Source organism: Artibeus jamaicensis, unplaced genomic scaffold, assembly GCF_021234435.1.
Source record: "Artibeus jamaicensis isolate MK-2021 breed Jamaican fruit bat unplaced genomic scaffold, CSHL_Jam_final scaffold_1283, whole genome shotgun sequence".
Taxonomy (NCBI): Eukaryota; Metazoa; Chordata; class Mammalia; order Chiroptera; family Phyllostomidae; genus Artibeus; species Artibeus jamaicensis.
The window spans coordinates 21,597,476-21,618,390 of NW_026522028.1; the positions used below are offsets into that span (position 1 = coordinate 21,597,476).

Sequence of the window (20,915 nt, forward strand, 5' to 3'; positions counted from 1 at the left end):
ACTTCAGCCTTTAGAGGCCTATCAAGCACTCATTCTAATCAAACAAGACACACCAGACTTTCTGCTGAAATGATGGCCAACAGTCTATCAAACTGAAATTCAGTGCTGTGGCTTTAGTATTTTGACTTAAAATACTTCCTATCTCTTCTATTACCTACTTTCTCCCAAATCCAAAAACAATATGCTTCAATAAACTTGGAGCTGAATTTCTTTCTTTTCATGTTGTTGGCCAGGCAAGTAAGAGACACAAGTCCCAGTTCCTATGTCTTTGGTGGTCACATTCCTTAGCCCAAATATTCAATCATTCCATCCTTCAAGCATGAAATCAGGGGGAAAATCTGTGCACTAAAAACAAAATTATGTCACAAGCAGTCATTTTGGGGATCATGGTTGCAAGTTTGAAAATGTCAGACCTTTGTGTTCTAGTTTCATACAATGACAACATCAATTTCTAAGTTTCCTTACAATGAACTATATAACAGAAAGAGGTTTCATCTGCACTCAAGCAAACTCTCAAAACTGTTTTAAAACAAATAGTGCCACCAAGTGATTACAGTCATGGAAAATTATTACAACTCTCAAAAATACTTGGCTCAAAATCCCAAGCAGTAAAAGTCAAAGTAATAAATTTTATACATTTGGAAACCTTCTCTTAACCTGTGGCAGTTGCTGTATACATGGGCCTCCACATAATGTTCTTATTGTAATGCTTAAACACTCAATAATCATAGAACGTACTGAAAGAATATCATTTGCACAAATTCTTAAGTGGCTTATAACACAGCACCAATGATTAATGGGGAAACATTAAACAGCAGAATGACTGGAAACTTTCCAATCAGCCTTCTACAATGTATGCACTCCTAACAAATTTCTCATTCTTGAGACCTAGAAAAGCCCAAGAAGGAATTATATATTTTTCTAAACCATAAGCCACTCAGTAATGAACTAAACTTTCTATACATTTGTGGTTTTTTCAAAAGAGAAAAACTTATTTATCAAGACCATTGAACACAAAGAAGCAATTAAATACAAACCAATTTGCATAACCAGCATAACATTTTCTGTTTAAAAATCCAAACTTTTCATACTTAAAGATATATTTGTCGCTGAGGAAAAAACATTTGTAAAAGAAAATAAACACCGCAAATCAATTTTCCAGGCAAAAAGTGTAGTCAAAAGTTTACTGTAAATGATAGTCCATTATAATACCACGTATAAGGACCAGCAGATAAAATCAGTTTCTCTTTTCCCAAAAGTGCCTCTGGGCATTTAGTCTTGAGGAAATAAGCAACCAAAGTAGTGTATGCTTTCGTAATTTTCTTTTACAGGATATTCCTGCTTCACCTTCAATGTTCTTTTTAAATATTAGAATTGCCCAAACACACCTCAGAAAGATCTCATCACTTCTCTAGCAAAGGCATCATCCATGTATAATTCTGAGACGTGGCTTTCCACCCTTGTCCAGATAAATTCATCTTACTGAAAATACGAGCTAATCTCAGAAAACATGACAAGACCCCCGCTGTTTTAACGTGGGGAGTATTACTCACTGGCATGCATGTCCTTCATCCTCCACCGCCTTGCCGAAGCCCCAGGGAACGGAGAGGGTCTGCCAAGTTTCTCCTTCAAGCTCCTCATCCATGGTAGGAAGCCAAAACAGCCTAAAGTTGGAAAGGAAGAACCCTGTTCTTTATTCTTTTAGAAGAAAGACAGTATCTGCTAGACAAGAGCTAGAGGGGAAGGAGAGGGGAATCAATGCCGGGAGGCCAATCATATTTCATCACTCAGCTACTTGGAAACCAGATATGCTTAAACAGTCACATGCTTTGAGAGATTTGAAGATGCAAAAGACGAGTAGCTGTGTCTTTTGTAAATTATTAACAGGGGCTTTTTCCCCCCTGACCATGAGCAAAGAGGTGCAGGTTACTCATTTAAGAAAAAAAGAAAAAAAGCAATCAGGTTTGGCATGGAGCCCAAAAGCTGATGAGCCAAGAAACAAGATTTCTGATATTCTATCACTGACCCCTTGGAATCAGGACAACCCAGTGCAGTTAGAACTGAAGTGACATTATACTGGGAATCAAGTGGCACCTTCTGAAGGGCTGAAGAGGCCATAACGGCAACTCCAGCATCTGCCTCTAATGAAAATGAGTATTTGCTCCTCCCCATCTAAGAACTCACTGTGGGATATTTGGCGCCATGAGCTGGACTGAAGCCACCTGCAAACAATTCTCCCAGCTCTCCTAGATTTTTAAGTGCTATTTAACTTCTCTCGTGGCTTTCTTGTTTTTCATTCAAACTGGAGATTTACCATGTCTACCTTACAGCTATTTGAAAGTTGCCAATTTCAATGCTACAGCCTACTCAGTGATGTAAACTCAGTGGGAAAATGCTGGTCCAGAAAGCACTAGCTTCCCCATATATAGACAGGGGGTCACTGGGGGCACCCTGTGTTGAGTGGTATGGAAAGACTCTTTTTCTCTAGATCACAATTTCTCATGCTCTGCCTTATTGGCATTTCGGGCTGTACATTGGGGGATGTTTGGCAGCATCCCTGGCATCTACTCATTAGACACCAGTAGCATCTCCCTAGTGGTGACAACCAAAAATGTCTCCAGACATTTTGGGAAAATTTCCTGGGGCCAAGAGACCAAAGAGAATGGCAACACCAGTATTACAAAAGTTTTTTAGCCCTGGCTGGTGTAGCTCAGTGGATTGAGCATGGGCCTGTGAACCAAAAGATTGCAGTTTGATTCCCCATTAGGGCACATGCCTGGGCTGCAGGCCAGTTCCCAGCAGGGGACGCATGAGAAGCAACCATACATTGATATTTCTCCCCTCCCCTTCCCTTCTAAAGATAAATAAATAAAAAATTTAAAAGTTTTTTTAAGGGAACTTACAGACAGAAGCAGCGTCTCGAGAGGCAGCAAGATGGTCGACCTCACACCCAAAAGGCAGTGGGGCTGGCTATATATAGCCAGGTGGCCTGTGCTAACACAGGTGGCTGGTTAGCCAAGCGGCATGGGCTTGTTAAGAGCTGTACGATCCAGAGCAGCAAACAACTAAATGGGCCCAGTTATCTATGCAAGAATAGCCCATTCCACTGATATGGGCCCACCCCTCCTGGGGTAAATGAGTCGTCAGCTTGTTTGTTAAAATCAGTCAGTAAAGTACCCTTTAAGTATCATTCCACCTAACACAACATTGCCAAATATCCCCTGGGAGGCAGAATCATTCCTGGTTGAAACCACTGCTCTGCTCTAGAATCATTTCTTTAGTGAAATGTTTCAAAAGGGGATGAATGTTATTTACTTGAGATAGGATCATGCCCAAAACAGGTCGTAGGTAGTAGTGAAAGCTGTGGGTTAACCATAGGACTCGTCTGCAGGTGGTCAGTTTAAGAGGTCAAATGGAGACGTATTTAAACTGGGAAATACCAATTCTCCATGGACATTTGCCAAACTGCTCACTACCTGTGAGGGTTGATTTTTTTTTTAATTTTATTGATTTATTTTTAGAGAGGGGGAAGGAAGGGAGAAAAATGTCAGTCAGTTGCCTCTCGTGTGCCCCCTACTGGGGACCTGGCCCACAACCCAGGCATGTGCCCTGACCAGGAATCTAACTGGCAACCTTTTTGTTCACGGGCCAGCACTCAATCTGCTGAGCCATGCTAGCCAGGGACTGTGATGGTTGATTTTGTGTCAACTTGACTGGGCCACAGGGTGCCCAGATATTTGGTTAAACACTATTTTGGTGTCCCTCTGAGGGTGCTTCTGAATGAGGTGAACATTTGAATCAGCAGAATGAATAAAGCAGATTGCCCTCCCTAATGTGGGTGGGCCTCATGCAATCCACAAAAGGTCTGGTTAGAACAAAAACTGGAGTAAAGGAGAATTTGCTCTCTGCCTGACTGGTTTTGAACTGGGACATAGGTCTTCTGCTGCACTCTGACTTGAACTTATACCACTGGCTTTCCTGCCTCTCCTGATTGCAGGTGGCAGATCATAGCACTTCTAAGCTTCCACAATCATGTGAGTCAATTCCTTATACTAAATCTCGATCTCTCTCCCCCCAGATATATAAATATATATTTTATATACTATTGGCTCTGTTTTTCTGGAGAATCCTAACACTACTACAGTTTCAAAGTCTTTAAACCCTGCTGTTTAGAATATGCTAATTTCTCCTTACATATTCTTTTTTAAAAAATATTTTATTTATTTATTCTTAGAGAGAGGAGAAGGGAAGGAGAAAGTGGGAGAGAAACATCAATGTGTGGTTGCCTCTCATGTGTCCCCTACTGGGGACCTGGCCTGCAACCCAGGCATGTACCCTGACGGGGAATCGAACCAGGGACCCTTTGCTTCACAGGCCCGTGCTCAATCCACTGAGCTACACCAGCCAGGGCTAGTTACATATTCTTTATTTACCTTGCTTTCTGTCATGCCATTGGAAGGAGGGTTTGGTCTGGCAGACTATCCTGAGCTGATCTTTGACAGCAAAACAAATCAAGGCAGAGATAATGAGGACAGAGTTTCCCTGCCCTGCCATGTAACCTTAACCCCAGTTGGGATGTTTCCTTATGTGCTTTAGGGTTAGTGCAGAAAAAGTCTTTTCAATTAAAGAACAATAACACCAGTCTATTTAAATTCAACACTGACAAAATCAGCAGATGGTTTCGGGAGCAAAAGTGCGGCTTGGCAAGTTCACAGGTGATGGTGGACATCTCATTAAGAATGGCATGTCTAAGGGAGAAATCCAGCAACAAGGAAAGTATCTTGACAGAAGAGCAGCCTTTAGAGCCTCAGAATTTCCTTTCTGAGTAGGAGTTGGTGTGAACAAAAGGAAGACGAGTTCCTCCTGTGGTTCAATTTGTCAGCAAGGCTGTCTGTCTACTCCAGGGCTAATTTCTGGAAATTGGTGCGGAGGGGTCAATCTCAGAAGGGCTTCAAGGTTCCTATGGGAAAAAATGGGCAGGGAAAGAGCGGTGCTTCTCCCAATTTCCTTTGGGATAAGAAGGAATAAAAATAACTTTTCATAAAGCAGAATGGTGTTTTTTTAAGATTTTATTTATTTATTTTTAGAGAGAGGGGAAGGGAGGGAGAAAGAGAGAGAGAAACATCGATGTGCAAGAGATACATTGATTGGTTGGTTGCCTCTCACATGCCCCCAACTAGGGACTTGGCCCACAACCCAGGCATGCGGCCTGACTGGTAATCGAACCAGCAACCTTTTGGTTCACAGGCTGGCATTCAGTCCACTGAGCCACATCAGCCAGGGCAGAATGGTGTTCTGAGATGGGCAAACTGTGTCCCCATCTGTGACTTAAATTGTGGGAGGAGGAAGCTGTCTGCCTTGGGGAATGTCAGGGTAATCAATGGAGCCTGAACAGGGAAGGACTCTCCACTTGAGTGCTAGTACTCAAAACAGGAGTTACAAGAAGTAAAACCTCGGCTTGGCTGGTGTGGCTCAGGTGGGTGAGCGCCTTCCCACAAAGCAAAAGGTTGCGGGTTCAATCCCAGTTAGGGTACATGCCTAGCTTATGGGCCAGGTCCACAACTCATTGATGTTTTTCTCTTTCCCTTTTTCTAAAAATAAACAAAGTTTTTAAACAAAAGAAATAAAATCTATTTCTAGTCCATTTCCCATACTTATTCCTTGATTGGGTGCTGTGGACTTTCTTTTCTGTTTTTTAACTACAAAAAAACCTCATTTCTTAATAATGTTAAAAGCTCCCAACCAGAATACTGCACTTGTACATCCTAACTGGATACCACAGATTTGTTAAACTTACTAAATGAACTATTCAGTGGCAAATGGGAAAGACTTAGATCATATGTTGCTTATATGATCTCAAAGAGCTTACTCTCTGACACAGAGATGATAAACATCCAAGAGCAACAGATTTGAGATTTCGTTTCCTGCTCTTTTGTAAAATTGGGTTATTTTGCCTAGTTAAAAAAACTAAAGATACTCTCTAATTGAGTGACTTTGAAATTACTTATGAACATCATCGCCGTTTTTGAGTGGCCAATAGGAAAATCAGATTACTATTTTGTAGTTGAGAAAATAATTTCCTACTCCTCCAAGAAAGGTACTGAGAATTATTCAGTTATTCAGATGGAATCTTTAATTCTAGGTCTGACACTCAAGGTCTCTACCCATCTCTTTCTGCCCTCCCTTTCCAGCCCTTCCTCACTCTGCTTTCCTACACTTTCAGTGCCCATTTTATTAAAGAATGCAATCAGCTCCTCATGATTGTCCACCTCAAACATTTGTTTTATTCTCTTCCCTCCCATTAGAACACCAATTCCCTTCTCCCTGACCAAAATCAGTCCTTCCTCCAAGACCTGATTCACAGCTGACCTCCTGCGATGCCCTCCACTTTCTGCAAGAGACTAACTCTTCCCACCTCAGTATTTCAGAAGGACCTGGTGCCTGCATATAATCATGTATCACACTCTGCCTTACACTTCAGGCAATTGTATTCAGTTTTGCCAACTCACTTATTGTGCTGGGAAGCTTTCTATAGATCCTTTAGGATTTTCTACATAAATGATCATGGAATCTGCAAGTGGACTCAGTTTTACTTCTTCCCTTTCCCATCCCTCTCCACACCCCACCTGAATGTACTGGTTAGGACCTCTAGGGCAGTGCTGAACAGAAGTGGTGAGAATGGAAATCCTTATATAGCAGTAAAAGGAGTGAAGTACTAAACCTGACAAGCTCCGGGGAGGTCTGCATGGTGGGTCTTACAAACTCAGAGACCAGAATAACCACATAGGATGGTCTGAAATGAAAACTTCTTCACTAAAACTGAGTCATGGCTGATAGTCACGTCCAAGGCTGGTATCTTCCTTGACAAAGGTCTGTCTTTTCCTTAACCAAGACTGTCTATTGTCTTTTTGCCTCTATGATAACAGACCTTTGGAATGTTAGAGTAATCTCCTTTCTTCAGACCCCTAATGGTACTATCTCCCCCCCAGAGCAGGAGTCCACAGAACCCCTCACGGTTATCTTGTTCCCACATACCACCTTTGTGTGCTGTAAATGTTCATTGTTAACCATCCTCTACCCACCAAGGTAAAAGAGGTATTATTTGTCTCTCCCATTTACTCTTTATCTCATCTCAGAGGTTTCCTCAGTTTGTTTTCTCCCACCTCCCTCATCTACCACCAGTGGATTTCATTTAACCCTCCTTATGCCTCCAACTTTGATTGTGACATATAAAATAAACGGTAGAACTGCCATTTTCTTAATCTGTTGACATTTTGCTTCCTGGCAATTGCTGTCAGTTCAGCTCAGATGAACTCATCAAAATCCTCTATAGGTTTGGACATTTCTGGTCTGATGGGGAAAGCATTCTGAAGTGGTATGAGGAGTTGATAAACTGAACTTTATCAACATTTTTAAAGTGCAGTGTTCAACAGTCTGCAATATAGGGAAAATATTTGTGTGTTTCTGCAGAGCTGGGTACTCTTGAACAAATTTGGCTGAAAACTTGAGATCCTGAGCTAAGAGCAAGACTTGGATAGGCAATTTAGAACTGAATAGACACTGAGAACTCCAGAGAGATTTACCTAACTCTGGTGTTTATGTTTCAAGGGAAAATGAAGAACAAGACCTTGAAAAGATTTCATTATATTCCAAAAGGTAAGACTGAGAACCCAGAATTTTTCATCCCACCTCAAAAGTCCAAAAGTTTTATTCCTTCTTTTTGAGAGAAAAGGGGGAGAGAGTGTCTTTTTCTCCTGTACATAAGCACAGAAACTCCCTTTTTCTCCATTTCTCAGATATGGATTACCTGGCCCTTCACAGGACTGGGGTTTCCATTTGGACTTCACCATGATGTCCCAAGGGTAAAGTATGGGGCAAGGGGCTGAATGTAGTAATTATTATGTAAATAACACTAATGGTAGTCTGTCTCAGATTCAGAAAACCTCCCTGTACATATACAGGATATAATTAATGAAGATGAATATTAAAAACCCAACAAAAAGACCCTGGGCTTTGATTTCTGCATCTTCCTGCATGAGGCTATAAAGGAAAGGCCCTGATTTTCTGAGAAATGACGAATGCCCTCAGGTCAAAAGCAGCTTCTACCTGGCTGGTGTATCTCAGGGCCTGCAAACCAAGGGGTTACCAGTGTGATTCCCTGTCAGGGCACATGTCTAGGTTGCAGGCCAGGTTCCCAGCGGAGGGCTCATGGGAGAAAACCACACAATGATGTTTCTCTCCCTCTCTTTTTCCTTGCCTTCCCCTCTCTCTAAAAATAGATGAATAAAATCTTTTAAAAAAAAGCAATTTCTGTACACATTTACTTGACATGTTTCTCATTTTTTCCTTCACATTTTTCTTTTTCTTCCTTCTTTAAAATATTTTATTTCTCTTTTAGAGAGAGGGGAAGGGAAGGATAAAGAGAGGGAGAGAACATCAGCGTGTGAGAGAAACATCAATCAGGTGCCTCTCACGCACTCCCAACCAGGGACCTTGCCCACAATCCAGGCATGTGCCCTGACTGGGAATTGAACCCATGGCCCTTTGGTTTACAGGTGGGCATTCAATGCACTGAGTCATGCCAGTCAGGGAAGAAAATTTTTTTATCTTCCCAAAGTGAAACTTTGTCTGCATTAACCACTAACTCCATGTCATCCTTTCTCTCAGCCCCTGGTAAACCTCTATTCTACTTTCCACCTCTAGGAATTTGCCATTTCTAGATTCCTCATATAAGTGAAATCATACAGTATTTATTTATTTTTGTTTGGCTTATTTCATTGAACATAATGTTTTCCAAGTTTATGCATGTCATAACACATATGGGAATTTCATTTCTTTTTATAGATGAATAATAATATTCAATGTACAAATAGAACATATCTGGTTCATCCATTCATCTTCTGATGGACACGTGGGTTGTTTCCACCTTTTGGATATTATGACTAATGCTGCTATGAGTTTTGGCGCACAAATATCTGTTTGAGTTCCTGTTTTAATTCTTTTGAGTATGTACCTAGGAGTGGAAATTGCTGGGTCCCACAGTGACTGTGTGTTGAGCTGTGTGAGGAGCTGCCAGACAGTTTTCTGCAGCAGCCGCACCACTTTTTATTCCCACCAGCAATGCACAAGGCTTTCAACTCATCACATCCTAGCCAATACTTGTTATTTTACATTTCCTTCCCTTTTGTACTTTTGTTAGCTCTTTGGTAATTTTAAGCTTTCCAAATCATATTTTATCTAGAGAATTCATCTGAATCATTGACCCTGACATTCTCAGAAACAGGAGACCTCCTTTTTTTTTATGAATTTCCATGACAGAACCATACAGACTTGGTACAATAAGACAATAAGCCCCAAAGAAATAGCATTGGTTCTACAGCATCAGGGGAAACTTTTAGTTTTGATAGACTGCTAAGAATGAGGAAAACTTTAATTTTATATTAAAGCTTGCTATTTTGATTTCCTAAGTACAATTTTAGTACTTCTCCATATACAGATTTCTGCCATTCTATTGTGACTGACATACTGCTAACACAGAATGACCATATGAGCTCTAAAAAATGCATCCTCCACAGAGTAGATGATTGTTGAAACCACTCTTTGGAGAACAACGTGCTTAGTGTTTTGTTAAAATGGTTTTCCCTAGTAAAAATGAAAACTGACTTGAAGGAAAACTGAGGAAATGTTGGTGCTACTTTCCTGTTATCTACATACTATTGTATACATTTCGATTTCCCTTTATTTTCTCTGTCAGTGAGGAAGGAAATATCACATGGCTTGCTACAGATAAAACAGATCTTTTCATCTTTGGATTTACAATTAGAAATAGTAAACATAAAATGAAATTTTATCCTTCCTGCAGAAAGAAAAGGAAATGCCATTGAAAACATAAATTGATTATTCTCATGAAATTGAATGGGAAAATTTCCTCCAAACCCTTTCGCTCAATCTAAATGCTCCAGTAATATTATTCAAGGTTCAGATAGGTTGCCTCTTAAGTAAATTAGCTTTGAACACACAAGTGGCATTCAAAAACCTGTCTAGGCATGAAATATTTAAGTTGGTTTGTACCTGCAATAAATAAGGGAAGGATCAGAAAAACTCATTATGACAATTTACAGAGCAACTCCTACTTTCTATGCCTCTATAATCAGATACACCATTGCTTAAAAAGGCCCTGTGCATTTTCCATTGGGCACCATTTTCCATAAAACTCATAATGCCAGAATTTCATATTTCTATCAGTCTTCCTTCCTTGTCATTCATTCACTGTTTACTGAGAACCAGGAATGAGGCAGGCACTGTGCTAGGCAGTGGGGCTGGATAAGCGAATAATGTCTGGCCAAATCCAGTGACTTCAGCATCTCCCCCCACCCCCCACCACAATGTTTGAGACTGCTGGTTGCAGTTTTACTGTAGCTGGTTTTTGCTTCCTTGCCTGAGCCTTTGTACTGACCATTCCTTATCCACAAGCTCATACCCATCTACTATTTGTTTCTCAACACCTCTTCTTCTCTGGGCACTGGTATTTAGGTCTGCCTCACAGCCCCCACACTCTGCATCTTGTATGCCAGTCCCCATCACCCCACTTTCCTCAGCTCTGATTTGGTCTCACTGCAATGCCTGATGCTCCCAATGAGCACTGGGATTGGGAATGATGGATAAAATACAGGGCATTAAAATGAGTGTTATTGGATAATAATGCACCTTGTAACAGCCATGGCTGTGGGACTGGCTAAATCAGAGCTGTCACAGACCTTCACAAATGGCACAACTTAGTGAGTCACCATTCATGGACTCATTCTTTTTTATTACTGTCTTCTTTCATAAATGTTATTTGTCAACATATATATTTGGTATTGATTAAATAAACTAATGTATTAAGAACACTGACTTGGAAAAAACAGGGGTCCTATTATAGTGGGATTTTGAATAAACAGTGAAATTTCTAGTATAAGTATTTTCCACATAATATTTGGGATGGGATATACTGATACTAAACTATTATTCGACATTATCTCAAACCCAGGTATAAGTGGTAGTCCTGTATTTTTATTTGCCAAATCTGGTAACCCTAGTCAGGGCAAATAAAATACATTATCAATGTGTGCTTTCTTCAGCTCACATTTGGCATTAGCTGGGGATCGCTCCTTGGGATTTTGACTCCTTTGTACATCCAGCTAAGCGTATTTTGGAAGCCAGATGAAGACCTCTGGCAGGGAGAGATCGGTGCTTCCAGCAAAGCCAGCGGAAATGCTCAGTGTCAAGGGGATATGACCAGGCACTGCTGTGACAGCATCTGCCACAGTGATATCTCTAGATCAGAGTTTATTTAGGAGTCAAGTGTAAGCCCCAAAATCATGGTAAGTAAGAATTGGGAAAGACTTCAAAGATAATCTAGTCCAACTCGCTTATTTCACAGATCAGGACATTATGACTCAGAGTTTCTCATCCAAGGGCAAAGAGTGTTACCTATTGGCAGGTCTAAGATTCTGTTTCTACTATTGTCATGTTGCCATCAAACAGTGGCGGGTGATGTGCAAAGAATTTTCACATACCATAGACCCTGATCCTACTACTCCACACCCAAGGGAAAAGCAGCAATTTGACTTTGGCTATGAGTGGGGCATTGGGCCAACAGCAGAGTTATCTGGGCATTAGGTAGATGCAGAAAGAACACTCTCATTGTGAGCTGAAAATCCAGTCTCCTACTTCAGTGTGGAGGCAGAGTAGGATATAAATTAGGAATCAGGTCTCTTGCATGAGACCTGATGGGTTGCCCAGTACCAGCACCACATCCCCGCCCTTTTTCTGCTTCCCATCCCACAAGGAGCCTGGCCTTCCCCAATGGGCACTGAGATCCCATATAAAGAAACTTACCCTGGGGAACATGGAGCTTTTCCAGGCCATGCCAGGCTAGGCTCCCCTCTCCACTCTCCCACTTCAGTATTTTTCCAGAGGGGTCCCACACAAACCTTAGAGGCAGATATAATCCTTGCTCTGATTCCCTTCCAAATTTGGGGTGAAAACCAAGTGGGGTTGTGTATGAAAGCTCTAAATGTCTGTGTATTTGTAATCTACAAAAGATAACATATAACTCAGATATTTCACCTCCTAGTACAAACTGCCATACAGTAGGTGCTCTTAATGAGTGAGGGTACAGTCCCTGATGTGCAACTTTTTGCTTATTATTGAACAGAAAAATTAATGTATTCTACTTTTATTGTTCAGTTTGTTAGAAAATCCTGACTACATGATTTGATTGTAACGTTCATATTCTGTGATCTGTGACATAGGATGCAGTCAATAGTAATAGGAGTAGCTAAGGAAAAGGATGGCAACTATGGGAAGAAATAGCCAGTGCAAATGTTATGGCTTGAACAAAATTTGTACAAATCTAATGATCTTAAAAAAGGTGTTCATGGGCTTTTGTTTGCTTAAGCATTTATAATGTAAACCCAAACAAGAAAACCAATCACAGCCCTAGCTGGTGTAGCTCAGTGGATTGATCACAGGCCTGCGAACCAAAGCATAACCAGTTTGATTCCCAGTCAGGGCACATGCCTGGGTTGCGGGCCATATCTCCAGTATGGGGTGTGCTAGAGGCAACCACACACTGATGTTTCACTCCCTCTCTTTCTCCCTCCCTTCCCCATCTCTCTAAAATAAATAAATAAAATTTTACAAAAAAAGAAAAAGAAAACCAATCAAGATAAGTAACTGATTCTAACTTAATGAAGACAAGATTTTCTTCCCAAACCAGAATTTTTTCTCCTGCAAAATGTAGCAACTTATAATTTTCTTATCTGGCCCATAAATGAATTCACAACAAGTCAAATTCAGCTGGGATTTGAATGTTATATTTAACACCATTTTTCACTTCTTAACTCAAGATACCACACATAAAGCATTATAGATTGTAAGTGAACCCACTTATCAGAGTTACTTTACAAGCTTTTAATGTTTATTTTAGTCAGGTCCTTGGGGAAAGCACTGGGAAAGTACTAAACAGCATAATGAGTCTATTGCTCTAAGCACTTAAATACCAAACCACAGAGATGAACTCACCCTGGAAAGCTCCACATGGTTTCAAGATCTATGTGGTAGAACCTTTACATCCCCTTAAGGAAAACATAACTTCTCGAAATCATACATTTTCTGAGAAAACAATGAGTGCAACCTTAAGTGTGTATCACTTTGAGTTTCTCTATGGACATAGTGTCTTAGGTTCCATAAAACCCAGATGTGAGCTCTGAAAAGGGTCTTGGACATCACTGAGTTCATTAAACTCATTTCATGAATGATAAAAATTAATGCCCGGAAACATTAAGTGATGTTCTCCAGCACAGGGGTCAACAAACTTTTCCTGTAAAGGGCCAGATATACACCTACTCAGCTCTGCCATTGTAGTATGAAAGGCAGTACTTCAACAAGTGATTGTGGCTGTGTCACAATAAAACTTTATTTACAAAAACTGCTGGGGCCATAGTTTGTCAGATCTCGATCTAGACTGCACAGCTAAATAATGCCAGGGACAGGCCAGACCCAGCTTCTAAGACTGGCTATGTTCATTTCTCACTTAACTAATACCTGCTAAGAGTCCACTGAGTGCCAGACACGAGGCAGGATGGTAGGGCATTCAGGTCTAGTTGACTGACTCCAAGTTCAAACTGTAATAATTTATCTAAAAAAAACCCCTCCAATTGGAGATCAAATTTCTTTCTCTTTTTTAAAGATTTATTTATTTATTTTTATAGAGAGGGGAAGGGAGGGCAAAAGAGAGGGAGAGAAACATCAGTGTGTAGTTGCCTCTCACACACCCCATACTGGGGACCTGGCCCAAAACCCAGTCATGTGCCCTGAATGAGAATCAAACCAGCGACCCCCTCACTTGCAGGCCAGTGCTCCATCCACTGAGCCACACCAGCCAGGGCTGGAGATCAAATTTCTGATCATGAGAATTGTCTATTGATGCAGAAACTTGATCTCCTTTAGAACTAATAATGTAATACACCTATAGTTGTAGGTCTCTGTTCTCAAATGAACAGGTGGCCTGCAAATTTTATTATCAGAAATGAGCAGTCAGGATTTTCAGGACCAGAATCCCTACCCAACCCTTGAGTCATGAGCATTTCTTCCAAGGAGTTCTTACAGCATTTGGCTCACCCTACAAGTGCCCCCATTCTTTCTAATACAGTGTCTCTGCCAAGTGATATCTTGAGAAGGAACTGGTTTTAGACACAAATGAGAAGACTGGATCCAAATGAATTGGCTCAAGTGAAGCAGAGGGTCAGGAGAAATGTTGAGTCATTTTTGAATCTTTCCACAAATATTTACCAGCTCTAACAACATTCTGGAGATACGGGAGTGAGGTGTAGAGACAAGATCCCGTTCTAGAGGAGTTTAAAGTTTGAGGGGCACATTAAACAGATAGTAATACATTTTGAGAAGAAACAAATTAAAGGAACTCATGAAATAGAGAGTGACTGATGACTGTGGAGAGATAAAAGGGGACTGTATAAAATACAGTGATCGGAGAAGGCATCTTTAAGAGGGTATTTTTGAGCCAAGTCCTATATAATGAAAAAGAGACATCCCTGTAGAGATGACAATAATAAGAACTACCAGTTAGTGTGCCCTGAGGCAAGAACTTGTCCGGTGTGTTCAGCATGGTTAGACTGGAGCAGGTAGAACGGTGCGAGATGAGGTCAAAATGGAAGGCAGGGGTGTCTACAATCCCTGGCCATGGTGCCTATGAGTCAGTGTCTACAAAGCAGGGTATGTGCTCCATGGGGCATAACCTAAGATGATTTACTGGGGGTGCAGGATAAAAATATTAGCACTTTCATTTAAAAGTGATTTTTGTCTAAAATGATAGGAAGGAAATTAAGTTTTGCTAATAGATCATATAAAGCTTGCCACTGGGGCCCTGACTGGCATGGCTCAGTGGATTGGGCATTGTTCCACAAAGCGAAAACTCGTGGTTCAATTCTGGGTTAGGGCACATGCCTGGGTTGTGGGTTCAGTCCTTGGCTGGGTCATGTATGAGAGGCAGCCGATCGATGTTTCTCTCTCTTTCTCCCTCCCTTCCCCTCTCTCTATAAGTAGATAAATAAAATCTTTTAAAAAAAATGTATAAAGATTGCCACTGATGCTCTTTCTCAGTCAGGACGTCTGAAGGTCCTGAACCAGGTATGTTACTGGAAATTTCTTGAGGGAAAATAGTTATCAAAGGGTCTGTGAAACACCTGCGATACTTTTGTTCTGATGCAGCTGATATATGCCTTGCTAAGTGAATTTATGGTTTATATCCCTGAGTTGCAACTAAATGAACCCTCTACACAATACATGATTGACTTTAAAAGCTCTGTGCCCAAAAACCCTAAGAACTAGAGGTAATCCAAATAATGCAAGTCCAGGAGAGAAGCAAGAAAGTAGTAGTTTATGTTTTTCTTTCTCATAGTTTGACCTCTCAAACAGCAACAAGTCCAGGGTAAAAACAACAATCTATCAGGGGTGTCCAACCTTTTGGCGTCTCTGGACCACACTGGAAGCAGAAAAGTTGTCTTGGGCTACACATTAAAGATATTGCTACGTGTAATCACACAAAAACATCTCATCATGTTTTAAGTAAATTTATGATTTTGTGTTGGGTGGCATTCACAGTCATCCTGGGCTGCCTGCGGCCTGTGGGCCACAGGTTGGACACCCTTGGTAATGCAATAATTTCAAGTGTCTGCCTGCCACGTTTCACATTGTCCTTCAGTATTTGGATGTGTATATATAGACATGTACATACAGGGTAGGCAAAAGTAGGTTTACCGTTGTACTACAAATAAATAATACAATAAGTAATAAACAATAATACAAGAATAACCTCTGTTTTGCATACTCACAATCTACTTTTGCCCACCAGTGTTAATCCAGATATAACAATATAGGCATATAACTGAAATAAGAGTTTCTCAAAACAATACTTATTAGTAATATACTCTAACATTTTCTCTTCTATTTTATTAAAAATTTATGTTAGTTCTTAATAATGCAATCCACTAATAGGTTGTGATATGAAGTTTGAAAAATACTGATAAAATCAGTTCTAAGAAGAAATCAGCCACATGAAATAGAAATTAAGAAGACCATCTAAATATGGATTCACATCCATTATTATTCATCCGCAGTCTCACCACTAAAGTGTATTTTCCCCCTTAGAAATTGGCTAATGAAGTCATCACAAGTTGTAAAATATTTTAAAACTAAAGTCAAGACCATGAAAACAAACCACTACCATGGTTTTCAGTAACATTAAAAGCCATGAGACAACACTTAGTCCATTACTTTACAAAGTTTTACCAAACTTCATGCACATTTAAAAATCTCTTTTAAGAGCCCTTAAAATATTGATTCATATGATTAATTCATATCATCTGCAAACATAGGTGTATGCACAGACACATGCAGTCTTACCAGTTTTTACTAAGGTAATATGTGAACAAACAAGCGTGGAGACCACCACTGTAAGGCATAGAATTTGTCTACCCCAGACCATCAGTAGCCAGCAGGACCCTAGAAGTGAGAGAACTGCACTCTTTCCCCCTTGTTTCTCTTACTATTGCTTAAACTCAGTGTTCACAGTCCTTTATTACCTGAACTAGTAGCCTGGAAACTGAACTTACTAGTGAAGTCCTTCTCCCCAAAGCAAGTGATGGATGGACATAAGACATCATAAGAACAGGCCACATAGTAATTATTCCCATGCCAAAGCATTGCATGAATCAGTATGTTTTGATTCCATTTACTCTATAATCTGAATATCCTTTTAGAAAAATTAAATCTGTGAAGGATCTGGTGTGTCCCAATCACTGCTCGATTTACCAGTTACATAATCTGTCCTGGTTAAGAGAATTATCTTTAGAGAAAGATACAACAAAATCCTAGACTAATCATGTTGATACATGGACCTCATAAGGATGAGTTAGAAAGTCTGTGGAATGCATGTTAGCACAATGCTAAGCATCGAATGAATACTCTGTACACTGTGGCTGTCACTGTTGCTATGGTCAGAATTGTCTTTCCTGTGGAGATTTCATTCTGAGTAGCACATCTTCATATGATGTACACAACTCATGTAGATGGGCTTTGGAAAAAAATCAAGTCATATATTTTCACATTCCCTGATAAGAAAACAATACCATTCACTTATTATAATAGCAAGAAAATGAAAACAATCTGTGAATCAGATCAGCGCTGCTGTCTTGGTCACTTGGTTTCCATGGCCGCTAGGTCAACTCTCAGAACGATTCCAAACACTCACCTGTATTTTTCAAAGGTGAAGATGAAGCGGAAGGGCAGGGTATAGAATCTCGCACTTTATTTTTCAATCTCTGGGTAGAGTTCAGTCATTAAGTCACTTATTTTTTTTCTCTTGGCCTGTTTTCCACCCGCCTGTAAGATAAATGAGGTCTGGTTTTAACTATCTACTTTGCACAAATGTGTTACATATTTCTGAACAGTACACTTCACTTGGTTTTACTCATTGCAAGAATTCTTCTGGGAATGTCACAAATGGATATCTGCTGACTTGTCTACTTCTCCCACCCTCAATTTAAATAATGATTAGCTAAATGAAACTGGTAACAATAAATTATAAGTCTTCTTTCCCATTTTTCTGCACAAGACCAAATATTTACTGGAGAAAAACTCATTTTACTATAGAAGGAAGCACTGACAATTTACTAGAAACAGAAGTCGAGAATGCCAACAAAACCAAAGGGCAATAAGATCAATGCAAAGTGTCCATTAAACTCCCTTTGATTTTGGAATGCATCTTTGTTCCTAGGGGATTAGCAGATGAGTGGAAATCTTCATGGACAAAGAAGGCAGCAATTTTCTAGAATCTTCCCAAGACAACAAGAGAATGACAGGATACTTCTGCATGTAAAGATGAGCGGCGTGACTACTTTTGCATTGGCTAAATAACTCCTCAGTCACTCAGGAAGCACATGCGTTCCCCAGAGAATACCAAAAGCTCTATTATTCAATTGTGCATGAAGTCCAAACCACTGGCCAGGTCCTTCTTGTCTTCTACTTACCCTGTTTAAAATCTTGGCTTATTCTCCTGGACTCCAGCATCCGTTTGTCATTGCCCCTCCAGTATATCTGACTGTCGATTCAGTGCTGCGAATGAAATGGCATTCAAATGCCCTCAGTCTGCACCTAGGCTCCTCTGTGTTTCCTCCCTCTCGCCTTCACTCTTATTAACTTCCCGAACAGTCCTTGCTTATTTATGACACATATTCCCAGTAGAAGTTATTTTCACAGACCCATGCAATGTGTGTGACTTGCCAAGGCCACCGTGTGTGTCGGAATCCAGTTTTCCCTTTCCCTGCCTCTGCCTGGCAGCCTATTGTCTCCTCCTGTTAGCACCTGCAGCAAAGTCACAGCCTAAAGTTGTGACAGTCCCATGATATCCAAGGCAACCAACAGCAAGGTCCTAAACATAGAATTTTTTCAATGCAAGACAAAGCATAACACAAAGCTGAAGAACAGATGAACAGCACACCTGCTTCAACATATGTCTTTATTAATATTAAATTGAGCCAAAGGAGTGAAGAAGAGTTCTTTCACAAATCATATAAGAAGGAGCACTGTAAATTAGGAAATTATATGATCATGACATAATTCCTGATTAAATTATAAAAAGTAGAGGGATACTGAGGGAAAAAATAATGGAGAAAAGAATTTCTAAGTGGCCGTTGTCAAACGCTTAAGACAGCAGTTCTTTCTGTCAGAAGCGCTAAACTGGAGGCAGAAACTGTATTTTTAGCTTACATTAACTAGACTTGAAATAATGTTTTCTTTAGTCATACCTATGACTTTACTCATAGCTTATGACTGAACTAGGAACTAATGGCATCATTCTTGTAAGAAGCCAAAAACTTTAAGTGACTCCCTACTACCAATACCCCGGGTAGCTGACAGGGTGCTGTAGACCTCCATCATTTCCACTAGTTCCCCTCAAGTCTCCTCAACTAGCCATGCAACCTAAGTATAAGCCATGTGCTTACCACACAAACACATCTTCAAGACGAGTTCCTTGACCATACACCTTCAAACATGTTGCTACCTTTAAATAGCTAGAGTCAGTACTGGTCCTCTCCCTAAGATGCAGAAGTCAAGACAAAATTAAATGTATGATGATGTTATGAGTGGAAATGCTTGTGCAAAGGAAAATACGGATGGAGCCAGGCAAGGTTAAGAGAGCTGACAGACCCACCTTCACTTGGGTGGAAGCATCCTAGACTCATTTAATGTCTAAGGAAGGTTCAGCAACACTGTCTGGGAGTTCTTGATTCAAGGTCAATGAACAAAACAGTCTATATATCTTGGAGCAGCATGTCTCAGTATCCCCACCCTTCTTAGTCATTGCTGGGGAGTGGCCCATGGTAGGCAAGATCCACATGCATTCTAGATGGCAGGAGCTGAGGACCTGGGACAACTGCTCCCCAATGGAGGTCTGCAAGGTGCATTCTCACAGCTGACACACCACTCCTATGTAGAAATTCCAAAATTTATACCTCGACAATAAATCTTGAGCCTGACATCCAAATTTTCCCTGATCTCTACCTAACCAATGTTTAAACCTTAATTTCTAGTACTTCCTCTTTTGACAACTTTACATTAGTTTAAGCACCCCCTTGGTGCCCATGTGAGCCCCACAGGTTACCAAAAGGCTTTTCCCCCATGCTATTTCCTCCCTGTAATACTTTCCCCACCTCAAAGCTTCGTTTCAAGATACTCTATAAGGTCTACCTGAAGTGCCAATCCAACACCAAGACTGTCGTCAAAACTCTTACCCCAGTGTATATGCACAACCCCTACTAGAGTAGAAAGGTTCTCTCCTGCCTCAGAGCCTCCATGGGACTTCACCTATTGGAAATGAGTGCTTACAGTGGTATCCAACTCATGGCCCATGGGTCACACACAGTCCAAAATGGCTATGAATGCAGCTCAACACAAAATCGTAAATTTACTTGAAACATTTTGAGATATTTTTGTTATGTGTCACAATGTATTTAATATGTGGCCCAAGACAACTCTTCTTCTTCCAATGTGGCACAGAGATGCCAAAAGTTAGACACCGACTTTTAATATTAAAATAATAAACACTTTCTACTTGCTTTAATTATTTTTTAAAAGATTTTATTTATTTATCTTTAGAGGGGAAGGGAAGGAGAAAGGGAGAGAAACATCAGTGTATGGATGCCTCTCATGCATCCCCTGCTGGGACCTGGCCTGCAACCCAGGCATGTGCCCCGACTGGGAATTGAACCGCAGTTGTTTGGTTTGCAGGGCTGTGTTCAATTCACTGAGCCACACCAGCCAGGGCTACTTGCTTTAATTATTATAAGTTTTATCTCCATGGCAAACCCTGGAAGGACTGCACACATTTCAAATTTTTATTCCTGTAGTATTTTGCAAACAGTAAATTGAATGAGTAAATTAACTAAAGACAAATGCTGGCCTGGTGTTTATTTATGAACCCAGGATTAAAAATAAAAATATAGGAACTTGGCTTTTGTTTTTTTTCATGTTTGTGCTAAATTTTTTTTTAATTTCATAAGATAAACAGAAATTACCAAACCAAAATTAATAACAGTTCTAACATTCAAGACAAAAAAATCCAGCAGACCTTGCAAAGGACATCATCATTGCTGAGGTCATGGAAAAATTCACACAGTATAATTAGCTGACATAGGAAACTGACCCAATAAACGACTATTTGGTGAGACATTTAAATATAAGTTCCTGTTAAATTAAACAAGGAGGCTATTAGACTGAGGCAGCTCTAATGCTGTGGAGGCCAGCATAAGCAAACCCAAATCTAAGCCTGAAAGTGCCTCAAGGTTAGGAAA

The 20,915-nt window shown here is 40.4% G+C and overlaps 1 protein-coding gene across 1 annotated transcript in view; it reads right to left on the reverse strand.

The window, feature by feature from the left end:
- The window catches only part of FRMPD4 (FERM and PDZ domain containing 4), a 697,120-nt gene that overhangs the window by 632,576 nt on the left and 43,629 nt on the right, over window positions 1-20,915 (reverse strand). The window contains exons 3-4 of the mRNA XM_037157582.2: window positions 17,315-17,445; window positions 1,554-1,664 (exon numbers count right to left, since the gene is read on the reverse strand). Coding sequence (XP_037013477.2) covers window positions 1,554-1,645 — 92 coding nt within the window. The 5' untranslated portion in view covers window positions 1,646-1,664; window positions 17,315-17,445. The remainder of the gene's footprint in view (window positions 1-1,553; window positions 1,665-17,314; window positions 17,446-20,915) is intronic.